General features: G+C 51.3%; 1 protein-coding gene across 1 annotated transcript in view; it reads right to left on the reverse strand.

Moving 5' to 3' along the window:
* ANXA2 (annexin A2) overlaps positions 1-13,003 on the reverse strand; it is a 48,679-nt gene that overhangs the window by 19,863 nt on the left and 15,813 nt on the right. The window contains exon 3 of the mRNA XM_062206043.1: positions 11,005-11,104. Coding sequence (XP_062062027.1) covers positions 11,005-11,104 — 100 coding nt within the window. The remainder of the gene's footprint in view (positions 1-11,004; positions 11,105-13,003) is intronic.

The following is a 13,003-nucleotide window of genomic DNA, read 5'->3' on the forward strand; positions in this document are numbered from 1 at the left end:
TGGCCCAAGTCCTTGGGCCCCTGCACCCATGTGGGAGACCCAGAAGAATCTCCCAGCTCCTGGCTTCGGATCAGCACAGCTCCGGCCATTGCGGCCATCTAGGGAGTGAACCAGTGGATGGAAGACCTCTCTCTCTGTCTCTACCTCTCTCTGTAACTCTGTCTTTCAAATAAATAAGATAAATCTTAAAAAAAAAAAAAAAGTAAATTTGCCTACCCCCAAGACTTTTATGTCACTGACCCAATTTTAGGAAAATTAATGCTTACATTTTTAAAAATTATTTATTTATTTATTTATTTATTTGAAAGGCAGAGAGTGAGAGCCTGTCTTCTGCACTGGTTCATTCCCCAAATGTCCCCAACATCCTGTAGGAAGGGGAGGTAGCTAAAACCAGGAGCCAAAGACAATTCAGGTCTTTCACGCGGGCAGCAGGAACCCAATTACTTGAGCCATCACCTGCTATCTCCCAAGGTCTGCTAATGCAAGAAGCCGGAGCCGGCGGCTAGAGCCAGGTATTGAACCCATGCATTTGAATGTGGGACACGGGCATCTCAGCCCCTGGGACAAATACCTGCCCCCAGAAATGCTTACCTTTGATCAAACAGCCCAGGCAAGAAATAATACCTAAAAAGAGTTCACTCCACAAACTGTGATGCAGTCCCCTGCTCTTAGTCAATAAAACGGCTTTTTGCCTGCCTTCCTATAGCAGATAAGTGTCCAGCCAGCAGAGTTGGAATGCAATCCAATTATTGGAAATCCCCGTGAAGAGCCTGAGTGGTTAACCTGCCTCTCACCTAGAAGGCAGCAACAACTGTAGTCTGAAGGAATCTAATGTATTTCCCCTAAATTATTTACCAAGCAAACAGCCTGCTGAGAGGCAACATCTCACGGGCTGGGGCTCTTTGCACGTGAACCATCTAATGCATCACGTGCATGCCAATGCCAGGAACTACACACTAAAGGGAGGCTGTTTCTGCAGGTGGGAGATGCCTCCAGTCCACCCCCAAACCTCACCTGCATCAGCTGTTTCTCCCATGCCATGAGCCTGGGACCAACCGCCTAATGAAAGCCACTCAAGGCAAGCCCTCTGTCATGACGCCAGCATCCACATCTCTGCCCGCCTGTGGGACTGAGCCGCTGCTTATCTTTAGAACAGCACCGCTTCCTCTCCACCTGCTGCCATGATTGGTGAGGCAGGCAGTTCCTGTGGAAGTGGCTCAGTACGGGCTGACCGGCAAGGGTCATCCGGTTACTGTCCACCGCAGCCTAGGATGCAGCTGAAGGCTGAGGACGGGACACTCAGCTACGTAAGTCAGCACAATCTCCCGACAATAAACAGCCAGGACGCCAGGAAAGCGCCACAAGGAATCCGGCTCCAGGCGCCCGGGAGGGGTGGCTCTGCCTCCTTAGATTTTTCTGACCCTCAAGTGCCAGTGCCCAGGGGATGGTTTGCTGGATGGACTGGCCCAGGATCTAAGAGAAAGCATGGGATAAGGCTGAAACACAAAGAAGAGATAGCACACCTGCAAAATGCTTCCCTGGGGTCCCATTCCCCCTGTGTTTGACAGGAGCGGGCCCAAAGGAATGTAAGCAAAGACTCACCCTGGGGAACAGTGACGTGGTAAGGGGTCCTACAGAATGGGTGGTGTGAACATGCTTAGTTCTGTGATCCGGGCAGATCTGTAAATTTCCTTTTTTCCCAGAGATGGGCGTTTGGCCTGTGGTGACGATGCCAGCTAGAACACTGGCTTCTCATGTCAGAGAACTTGCTCTGCTTCTGATTCCAGCTGCCTCCCAATGCCCACCCTGGGATGCAGCAGGGCATGGGTGGCTGAAGTCGCTGGGAGACCCGGATTGAGATTCCAGCTCCTGGCTTTGGCCCAGCCCAGTCACAGCCAGTACAGGAAGCTGGGGAATGAACCAGCAGCCGGGAGTTGGGAACATGCTTTCTCTCTCTCTCTGTGCCTCTCAACTAATCCTAAAAATCTAACAATTTATTTTCAAAATTAACAGAAATTAAGATTTTACAAGATTAGCAAGGGACCAAGATACAAATATATGTATTCGTATATTCATTCATACTCATATATCGTACCTCCTGATGAGGTACCATACTACCAAGTTTTTAAACATTTGCTCCTTTTTTTTTTTTTAGGGGTATTATTTTATTTATTTGAAAGGCAGAATGACAAAGAGATGAGAGAGAGAGAATGAGAGAGAGAGAGATCGAATTTCCATCTGCGGGTTCACTCCCCAAAATGCTGCAACTGCCAGGGCTGGGCCAGACCAAAGCCAGGAGCCAGGAGCTTCATCCAGGACTCCCATGTGGGTGGCAGGGGCCAAGCACTTGGGCCATCCTCCACTGCTTTGCCAGGCGTCTTAGCAGGAAGCTGGATAAAATGCTGAGCAGCCAGGACTCATCACAAGCAGGGGGTTAACCCGCTAGGCCACAGTGCTTGCCCCTAGCACTTACTCCTTGAATGAAAATACTCAGCTAACCATCAGCCAATATTGTCAACATTCTAATGAGCATCCAAAAGGTCCATCACTGTCCCAAGTACAGAATCAATTTCAAGCAACTGCTCTGATAAGGGGATGCCACAAGAGGAAACACTGACAACAGGGCTCGAGCAGAAACTTCGGGGTCCTGGGTCCCTTAAGCCATCCACTGTACTCTGCAAACACAAAGAACGCTCGAGTCTAAATCAATGGCTGAGTCTAAAACCACAAAATCAGCCTCCTGGAGTCTCCTCCTCCCCTCTGTGGGTGGAAGCCCCGAGCCGGCTCCACCGTCTGGTGCTCCATGGAAAATGTGTATCTTTATTGACCATGGCAAGGGCCCAGCAGCCGCCTGGAACAGGATGCTGACTCACATCTGCCGAGACACACTGACTGCCCAGAGAAAATGGATTGCATCTGTGTTTGATGAAGACCTCAGGAGGTACTCAGGGGGAGGTGGGGGAGGGATGACTTGGTAGAAAGCAAAGACAAATGGCCTGGATCCTCTCCTTATCCTAATGACTCGGCTTGGACTCCTGGCATCTCAGCGTCAAAGCTTAGAAGAAATCATCTTTTACAGCAAGCTCCGAGGCACACCGCGGAGAGAGCCCAGGGCCACGGATCCATGGGTGTGCACATGTGGACATATCCTATTTATCTTAATAACAGCAGCCTTCGAACCGAGCACCTAGTGCATGCCAGGTGTTCTACCGGGCGCTCCACACCCACTCTCTCGTGCCACTTGCACCACAGCCACGTGAGTGCTGTCGTCCCTGCTGTACCACTGAGGAAGCCAGTGCTCGTGGAGGCAGAGAGTCACCCAGGAAGTTACTTGGAGGGACGAGATGCAGACCAGGATGAAGGGCCCCAACTCACTGCATTCGAGAACCTCACTTTCTGTTCCAAACCCTACCCAGGACCCAGTGAGTTAAGCTGCCTCTTGGAATGCCCACATCCCAGATCGGAGCACTAGTCGGAGTCCCAGCTGCTCTGCTTCTGATCCAGCTTCCCGCTAATGCACCTGGGAAGACAGCAGAGGACGGCCCAAGCACTTGGATCCTGGCCACCTGTGTGGGAGACCCTGATGGAGTCCCTGGCCCCTGGTTTCAGTCTAGTCTTGCCCTGGCTCTTGCTGGCAGCTGGGGAGTGAACCAAAACATGGAAGACTCCCTGTACATATCTCCTCTACGCTCTGCCCCTGGTCATTCTACCTTTCAAAAAGAGAGTGAGAATACTCAAAACTTATAAATAAGAGGAAGACAGCCTATCCTCTCGACACATGTCTAACAGGCCACTGTGAACTCACTTTCCAGGGGCATGCTCTTGAACTTGAGTTGCTACACGTGAACTGGGGGCTCACATCCGTTCCCTCCCTGGCCTGGATTTCTCACACTGAAAAACAGCGATGATGATGAGTCTTTTTGACCAGGATGCAGAAAAGACCAGCTGAGTTAACAGGGAGACAGGGGGCACAGTTTTGTCCTGAGCATACATTAACGTAGTTGTCGGGTGACACAACATACCCTGGCGGCTGCCTGAGAGGCCAGAGAGCAAACAGGCACAGCACCAGGTGGGAGGAGGCTGGGGTCTCAGGACCTGGCCCACGTCTGGCACAGCCTGGGAACAGGGTCTTAACTCAGGAAAGCCTCCTTCCACGGACAGCCTAAGAGGTGTTGTCCAGGAATCAAATCTCTTCTCTTCCCATCTCATCTCAGCTGAGTTACTCAGAAAGGATTTAAGGTACCATCTATTGGATAATTTCATACTTTAATAATCTATAATCCTGTCTGCTTCCCATGCATGATTATATATTGTTTGAAATTTTTATTTATTTGAAAGGCAGGGCTACAGAGAGAGAGAAAGACAAAGAATCTCCCATCCACTGGTTCACTCCCCTAAATGGCAGCAACAGCTAGGGTTGCGCCAGGCCAAAGCCGGAAACCAGGAACTGCTTCTGGGACTTCCATCAGGGTGACAAGGGCCTAAGCACTCGGGCCACCTTTCAATGCCTTCCCAGGCGTATCAGCAGGGAGTTGGATCAGAAGTGAAACAGCTGGGACACAAACCAGCACCCATACGGGATACGGCATCACAGGTGATGTTCTAACCAGCTCCGCCACAACACCAGCCTCCAATGATTGCATTTCTGAACTACTCCACAAGGGCAGCAAAAAAGCACAAAGCAGTCTACCACGCACGATTCAAACAAAATTGCCAGTGAAGGCCTTTGCATAAAATGCACGCACTGGTTTGTACCCCACAACTCTATCCACCTCAGGAAACAGAAGATGAATAAACCAGAGCACATGAGCCGGCGCCGTGGCTCAACAGGCTAATCCTCCGCCTTGCGGCGCCGGCACACCGGGTTCTAGTCCCGGTCGGGGCACCGATCCTGTCCCGGCTGCCCCTCTTCCAGGCCAGCTCTCTGCTGTGGCCAGGGAGTGCAGTGGAGGATGGCCCAAGTGCTTGGGCCCTGCACCCCATGGGAGACCAGGAGAAGCACCTGGCTCCTGCCATCGGATCAGCGCGGTGCGCCGGCCGCAGTGCGCTACCGCGGCAGCCATTAGAGGGTGAACCAACGGCAAAGGAAGACCTTTCTCTCTGTCTCTCTCTCTCTCTCTCACTGTCCACTCTGCCTGTCAAAAATAAAAAAATAAAAAAAAATAAATAAATAAATAAAAAAACTAAAAAAAAAACAGAGCACATGCAAGCAAAACCAACATAGCTGCCCTTCTCAATTCAGAGAGGGGAAGTTACTTAGCACTGCTGACACCAGATAAGAATCTGGTTCCTTCCATGACCCCTGCGTGAAACTGGTATTTGGATTTCCTTGAGGAAAAGTGGTAACAGTTTTTAGAAAAAATAAAAAAGAACTGAGCAGATTCAGGCCATGAAAGCTGATGCCTCCCATTGGGAAGGCACTGGGAATGGCTTCTTGTGTCTTATAGCTACCTGGCGTGGCCTTGGCATTGACACAGCTCCACACACAAAGACTATCTGTGCTCCGAGTCAAGTGGCTGTGACTCAGCCCCAGTTTCTTTCTGTCCAGCACCGCCGCAGTCTCACATCAACCTGAACACAAAGGGAAAGGTCTGGGCCACCGGGAAGGGTCTGCTCCCTCTTGCTTGCTTTCACGAGGGTGAACCGTGAGTGAGCCGTGAGCCCAGTCCCGGCCTTTCCCTCAGCTGCTAGTTCCCAGCTTCACTCCTGGCCTGCCAACTATCTTCTGGGACAGAGGCCACTTTTCCAGGCCACTGTGCCTCATGGTACGCTCAAGAGAACGCAGGGCTGCAGAATGAACGTAACCCCCAGGTGTGCAGGCGGCTCGCTTTCCAGAGGCGGGGATGTTAAGGCTTGAGGCCATGCAGGAAATCGTAAGTGGTTCTATTTTAAAAGTATAAGAAAAATAAGCACAAAAACTTGCTGCAGCTACGCTTCTATACTTGTGCTTATGGGAAGGGAGGGGAGAATCATCTGCTTTTGCCTTTCTTCCGGAGAACACAAATACTGCTAAAATCAACGCTGGCAATAATAATACGGCAACTCATTACCCACCCCTTCCAGAGAGGGACCAGTTCACTGGCACCGACGCTAACTCGGGTTGTGCTGCCGCTAATTACAATCTATTTTATGTAGACTACATTCATCCTTTTCTAATTTAGCTGACTTTCCTTTCTAGTTATTTGGACGCATATGGTAAACCATGCACAGCTGTGTTGTACACTCCACAGTATATATTTAACCCAAGGCCAATCGAGACCAAGAGACTCCTACAGATTAAGCCTCAGAAACCTCTTGTTAATTAAGCAGTATGACTACTTCTGCTCGGCTTTACTCAATTTCGAACCAGACATAAATTAAGGTAACTCACTGCAGCATCTACCTTGAGCCAGAGCGACACAAACCAAGCACGTTTTTAGTTTAGGTCACACACTCAAGACATACGGAGATCCCTTCGAGCTAGAAGCCAGGCAGACTCAGGTGAGTGAGCTGCAGCCACTGAGTGAAACAGACCAGGGCCCATCGGATGCCAGCTGCCCACATTCTGCCACGCCCCTTGGCGGCCTTGGTGTCCCCATCCACCTGCACTCACCTGTGTGCTCTGGAACTGTGTACAAAATGTTGTAAATGTATTTACTCGAGAGGGAGAGAGAACAAGACAGAGAGCTTCCATCCACTGGTTCACTCCCCAAATGCCAGCAATGGCTGGGTTATGCTGGGTGGGGACCAGGGAGCTTGATCCAGATATCCCACGTGGTTGGCAGGAACCCAACAACCTGAGCCATCATCACTGCCTGCCAGGGTCTGCCAGGAGGCTGGAATCGGGTACCAGAAGTTACTGGAACCTGGAACCTGGGCTGCAGGCATCCTAACGGAGTCTTAACCACTGGAGCGGAGGCCTACCTCTGGGTTACCTTCGTCCTTTCTCATGTGATCCCATGGACCGAAGCATTAAAAAAAGGTGAAGGAAATAAAGGCCTTGCCCTTGAGCACATCACATGCAGGGGAAGACCGACCCACCGAGAAATAATTAGGACACGAGGAAACAAGAGCTAGGAGTCTGTAAAGAATGAGCACAGAGACCAAGGAGGCACGGAGCCTCTGTCCGTGTCAGAGGAAGCTTGCAGGCGAGGCTGTGTGGCGGCACACGCTGAGACCAGTGGGAACTGCAGGGTGCTGGAGGTGGGCTCTCCTGGAAGAGAAACGCAGAGGCTCACTCTGCCCAAGAGCCAAACACGACGCTCAGAAGAGAATCTGGAACCACGGAGGCAAGATGTTCCATGAAAAGACAGATGCAAGTGAGGCATGACAAGGGCGGGCTCAGGGATGGGCAAGAGCTGCCCAGGACCTGCCACCCGACATGGCCAGTAGCAGCCCGTGCATCTGCCCAGCTCCTCTCCACTCCAGGGCTGCTCCTGTTCCCAGGCCTAGTGTTTGACAGCAACTGGTAAACCTGCCTGCCCTCTGGCTCTCCTCCCTGAGAACACACGGACCACGGGGAGGGTGTCAGAGCAGCCCAGGGAGCCGGATCTGCTCGTGGCACACTCCCACAGACAGGTGCACACACGTGGGCCATCCTTCCCTGGGACACAAGGCCTTAACAGAGGCCTTCTGCTCTGGTCTTTTGGCTATTGTTTGTGGCAACACTTGAGGGTTACAATTTAGTTTCCTTTGATGTCCAGGAAGCACCATCAACGTGGCCCTGTATTTTCCCGATAAAGGCTTTGAGGTAGGAGTGAGGGCAAGGTGTGGCACAAGCACCTTAATTACACTGAAGATAGACGGGGCTTTAAGAAGGGCAGTAAGGATTTAATGAGCCCTTGGTCTCAGGGGCGTGAGCTGCCTAAAAATATCAAGCGGAAGGAGAAAGGAACAGAAGGACTGTTATCTTCCTCAACTAATGACTTTGTTTTTGTTTTTAATTAAGTTTTCTGTCTTCTATTATGAAGGTAATGCATGACATCATAAAAACTTTGGGGGGCTGGTGTTGTGACTCAGTGGGTTAAGCTGCCACCCGCAATGCTGGAATCCTAGATGGACACTGGTTCGAGTCCGGCTGCTCCACTTCTGATTCAGCTCCCTGCTGATGGCCTGGGAAAGCAGTGGAGGGTGGCCCAAGTGCTTGAGCCCCTGCGCCCATGTGGGAGACAGGATGGAGTTCCAGGCTCTTGGCTTCAGCCATTTGCGGAGCGAACCAGCAGATGAAAAATACCACTTTCTGTGTCTCTCTCTGTCTCTCCCTTTCTGTCTCTCTCCGTAACTGTGCCTTTCAAATAAATGCATCTTTTTTAAAAAAGATTTTTTTTCTGGGCCTCCCACAAGGGTGCAGGGGCCCAAGAACTGCTTTCCCAGGCCACAGGAAGAAGCTGGGTCAGAAGTGGAGCAGCCAGAACTTGAACCGGTGCCCACAGGGGATGTAGGTACTGCAGGCTGTGGGTTTTACCTACTACACCACAGCGCCAGTCCCTAAATAAATCGCAGGCCTCAGTCTGCACAGAGCCATGTTCAAATCCATCCCACTTGAAACCAAAGCCAAGCGACCTGGGGCATGTGAATGCTCACCTGTGTCACCCACAAGGCAGGAATGACAGAACAGGCATCGGAGATCATGAAGTTCACCACCTGTGACTGTTCCCCAAGTGCTTGGTGCCACATCAGCACACAAAGAGCACTCAGCAAGGCATCCCCAGGGGAATGGTGGTGTCAGCTGCTTCTGACTCAGCTGCAAGGCGGGACTCCAAAGCTTAGCCCTCCAGCCATTTCTCCTTGGAAACGGGAATATTTTTTTCCCGAAAGGGCCTGAAGGGATTTTATTACCAGGAGAGTTTCAGCTGTGACCAGAGTTCATTTGCACAATCTTTCTTCATGTGCCAGTGCTGAAAGCTTTCTCATGCAAAGATACAAACAGCCTTTGTCCCAAGCTTGAGAATGGCAGCCATCTTTGTTGGATGAGTTAACTGGTAAACCTTGAGGCTGTTTCTGCAAGAGTACATTGGGAAACCACAAGAATCCAGGTGCACCCTAATAGTGGAAGAGAATGCCTTATAGGAAAGCAGACGTGTGTGTGTGTGTGTGTGTTGAGGTCATGTATCTTGGGCAGTGTCTATGTGCTAGACACTATGCTAAGTGCTTCCTGCTTCACAACAACCCAGGGGGGAGGGAACTTACCCACTTCATAGGTAAGGAAATAGAGAATTAGCAGAATCCAGTGTTTTCCCAGAGTCAGATCCCTGGTGAGTGAGTCATGGAGCCAGGATCTGAACCCAGATCATGGAAGCTCTCACCCACTTTTCTCCCTGACTAGAACCGACTATAAGGAGATGAACCTGCAGATTTTAGCTTAATTTTCTGATTGGTGGCTTTTGACGGGAACGGTCATCTTACAAGCACCACCGCCACCAAGCTTCTAACAAGTCAAATTGTGATGCTTACCTTTGTCTCCCTTCCACTGCCCTGGCAGCCACTCTGTGGTGGTCACTGTGTCCCCATGGAACAAGAGGCTGCTCTGAGGTAGGAGAAGCAACCCTTGCATCCCGTTAGAACCACAGGACATCAGGGAAACTTGCCGCTCTCCTTCCGGTCTCTGCACTCAAAGTCACCAGCTTCTCCAAGGGACTGAGCAAAGGTGGCCGTGTACTTTAGCCTCCAAAATCAGACCACACGGAACACGAAAAGGGCACTGTTTGTAAATATGCAGACACAGACCCGGATCAACGCCACCTGAGCGTTAGGTTCCCATATTCCAGCCTTGCGTGAAGCGCCTGTGACATGGGTGTCACCAACTGAAAGGTTCCACTCAGGAGAGGCAACGTGTGACAGGCTCTTCACCAGCAGCTGTTCTAACTGCTAGGTCCCATCTGCATCCCTAGCGAGCCTCGTGGGAGAAGGAAGAGCTTTGGCCAAAGAGAGGCATGGGGTAGGCATTTGGCATAGCAATGCAGACACCAGATTAAGGTGCCTGCATCCCATATTAGAGCGCCTGGATGGACTGTGGGCTTCGACTCCCAACTCCTGCTTCCTGCTAATGTACACCCTGGAGGCAGCCGGTGATGGCCCACATCGTTGGGTTCCTGTCACCCATGCAGGAGACCTGGACTGGGTTTCCAGCTCCTGGGTTTGGCCTGGCCCAGCCCCAGCCATTGTGGGCATCTGGGGAGTGAACCAGTGAATGGGAACTCCATCTCTCTAATGATAATGATGATGATGATAATCACAACAGCACTTAAAAAAGAGGAAATGTGAAGAACCGCAAGAGGCCCTACAGTTATGCGACCCGGGGCATGTGAATGCTCACCAGGGACTGATTGAGGGGTGGGGTAACCCCAACGATTGCTTCATTGACCTAAGCCAACCGAACATCCACTTCAGTAGATTAGAAAACATGATGACCCCAATGAGTCTGGACCCAACTCTAACCAATTAAATGCTTGATTCCGAAAGAGAGGCTTTTGTGTCTCCTGTTCCTCCCTGGAACTCAAGGCAACACACAGCTCTTCTAGTTTGAGCTCCCAACCTTCAGAGGAACATAACTTACAGGGTTAAAAAAAAAATCTGAATGTTTCACTCATTAGATCAATCTAAGAAGAAAGCACCAAAGTTTTCCTATAATTTTTCCAACAAATGTAGTGAAAGCCAAGGAGACTCTAAGCAAGAAGGGGCCCCAGGGATCCATCATGACCAAGTTCTTCCTTACAGAAGAGGGGTGGAGGCTACAGAGGGAAGAGCTGAGCCCGAAGCACACGCCCTCAGCTCAGACCACGCTCTTAGCCTGCTGCCTTCTATAATCGTGTTTCAGTTGCTCGCTTCTAAGAGCGGTGAGAGGGAGGGAAGGAGGGAGGGAGGGAAGGAAGGAGGGAGGGAGGGAGGGAAGAAGAGTGGCGGTGCGGTGGCTCAAGCCTGGACACGCTCCATGGCAACTGTCTGCAGAGCCTTGAAGGAGACTGAAAACAAAACTACAATGACCTTGGGAAGACACAGACAGGCAGAGGCCAACACATCACCCACCTTTGGTCTTGATGGCCGTCTCAATATTCAGGGCGTCCCGCTCAGCATCAAAGTTGCCGTAGGCTTTCACTGAGCCGTACGCACTTGGGGGCGTGGAGTGCTGAGGTTAGAAGACAAACGTGTTCAGTAACACACTTTGAAAACCCTCTTGCTAAAACAACAAGTCCAGAAATACATGTTTTCCTATTGTTTCTCACATCATTCTGACACTAGGTTGACCCGGTAAAGTACTAACTTGCCATCACATAACCAAGAAGAGAGTTCTTTTGTTCCAATGAGAATTCTCGACAGGCTCAGCTAGCTGAGAACACGCTGGGGATAGTTCCACTTTTCATCTCTTAGTGAGAGCTCAAATGCAGTCAAGGCCAAGCCCGGGGTGGGGGCGGGGCTGAAACCAATATTTATTCAAGAAGGCGCTGAACACCACGAAACTGGGCTGGCAGCAAGAAGCTGAAAATGTGGAAATGCCTGAATGGCGAGGGTGCGGAGCCAAGTTTGGGCTACACTGGGCCTTTATCACTGAGCTCCCAGCTCTTGAGACAGCAGAAGGGGAATGCTGGCTGCCCACGCTGCTGCCGCGTAACCAAAGGTCGCAGCTTTCTCTCCCCCTCTACTCTGGCACCCACGGTGGCCCTGTGCTAGTCTGGCCAGATGGCCCACATCTGGAGTTTGCCAAGTCCTGCTCCTCCCTCTCCTCTCTCTCTCTCTCTCTTTTTTTTTTTTTTTTTTTTTTTTTTTTTTTTTGACAGGCAGAGTGGACAGTGAGAGAGAGAGACAGAGAGAAAGGTCTTCCTTTGCCGTTGGTTCACCCTACAATGGCTGCCACGGCCGGCACGCTGCGCTGATCCGAACGAAGGCAGGAGCCAGGTGCTTCTCTTGGTCTCCCTTGGGGTGCAGGGCCCAAACACTTGGGCCATTCTCCACTGCACTCCCGGGCCACAGCAGAGAGCTGGCCTGGAAGAGGGGGCATCCGGGACAGAGTCCGGCGCCCCGACTGGGACTAGAACCCGGGGTGCCGGCGCCGCAAGGCAAAGGATTAGCCTATTAAGCCGTGGCGCCGGCCTCCTCTCTTCTTTATCTGCCTTCTTGAACCTCTTGAACACCAGCTCCTCTGCATTACCACTCTCCCCAGCTTTTGCTTTTCTTATCACCTTTCAAGCATCCCCTCTTCCTTACCCAAGACCACTCGGCCCGCCCCTCTCCCAGATCCGATGGACAGGAGCCTCCCAGATGGAAGACAAAAATTGTGTGCTCTGCCACCAGCTCCCCTCGCCATGGCTTCCTCCTTCTTGGAAAGACCCTCAAAGTGTCCACCACCTCCCGCCCCCCCACCCCACCCACCCCCTGCTAACCAGACCCACAACAAAGGACAAGCAATGAGGAAGGAGCGAGGTGAGTTAATGGCCTTGCCCCACGCTCAATGTCAAGGCTGCCCTTCAGCGGTACTTCCTGCCCCCAGGACCTAACGCCCGTAGAATATGATGACTTGGCCTTGGCACAGCTGCTCAGGAGAGCGCAGACACTGCGGTGCCCTAACGCCCCTCTCCGCCCCCAGGCATCCCCGCACCCCCACACTAGGCAGTTTTATTAGCGGTGGGGTTGCACAGAGAGATACAAAAGCCCTCCTCTCAAACGTCTCTGGGACCCATGAGCAACCCAAGTCCAGAACCGGACTTGTGTATTTCAGAGGACCCCCTAGGCCAAATAACCAATGCGGTTAACACAGCTCTGAAGCACGGATGGGGCATCAATCTATGTTCCATGTACTTTTACACGTGAAACTTTCCAGCTAGGCAAGGCAATGAAAGAGGAGCACCCAAGCGAGAAAATGTGAAGGCCAAGCCCTTTTCGGAAATACTTAGCTGTATTTGCTATTGTAGCTATGAAACATGGGCGGGGACCTAAGGAAAATTATTTGCCCATTTTTTTAAAAAGAGCCATCAGTTATTCATTTGCGATGGCAAGCAATCTGGCCACGGGGCAATGGTCCATGTGGCTT

The sequence above is a fragment of the Lepus europaeus genome, chromosome 11 (assembly GCF_033115175.1).
Source record: "Lepus europaeus isolate LE1 chromosome 11, mLepTim1.pri, whole genome shotgun sequence".
In the NCBI taxonomy this organism is placed as follows: domain Eukaryota; kingdom Metazoa; phylum Chordata; class Mammalia; order Lagomorpha; family Leporidae; genus Lepus; species Lepus europaeus.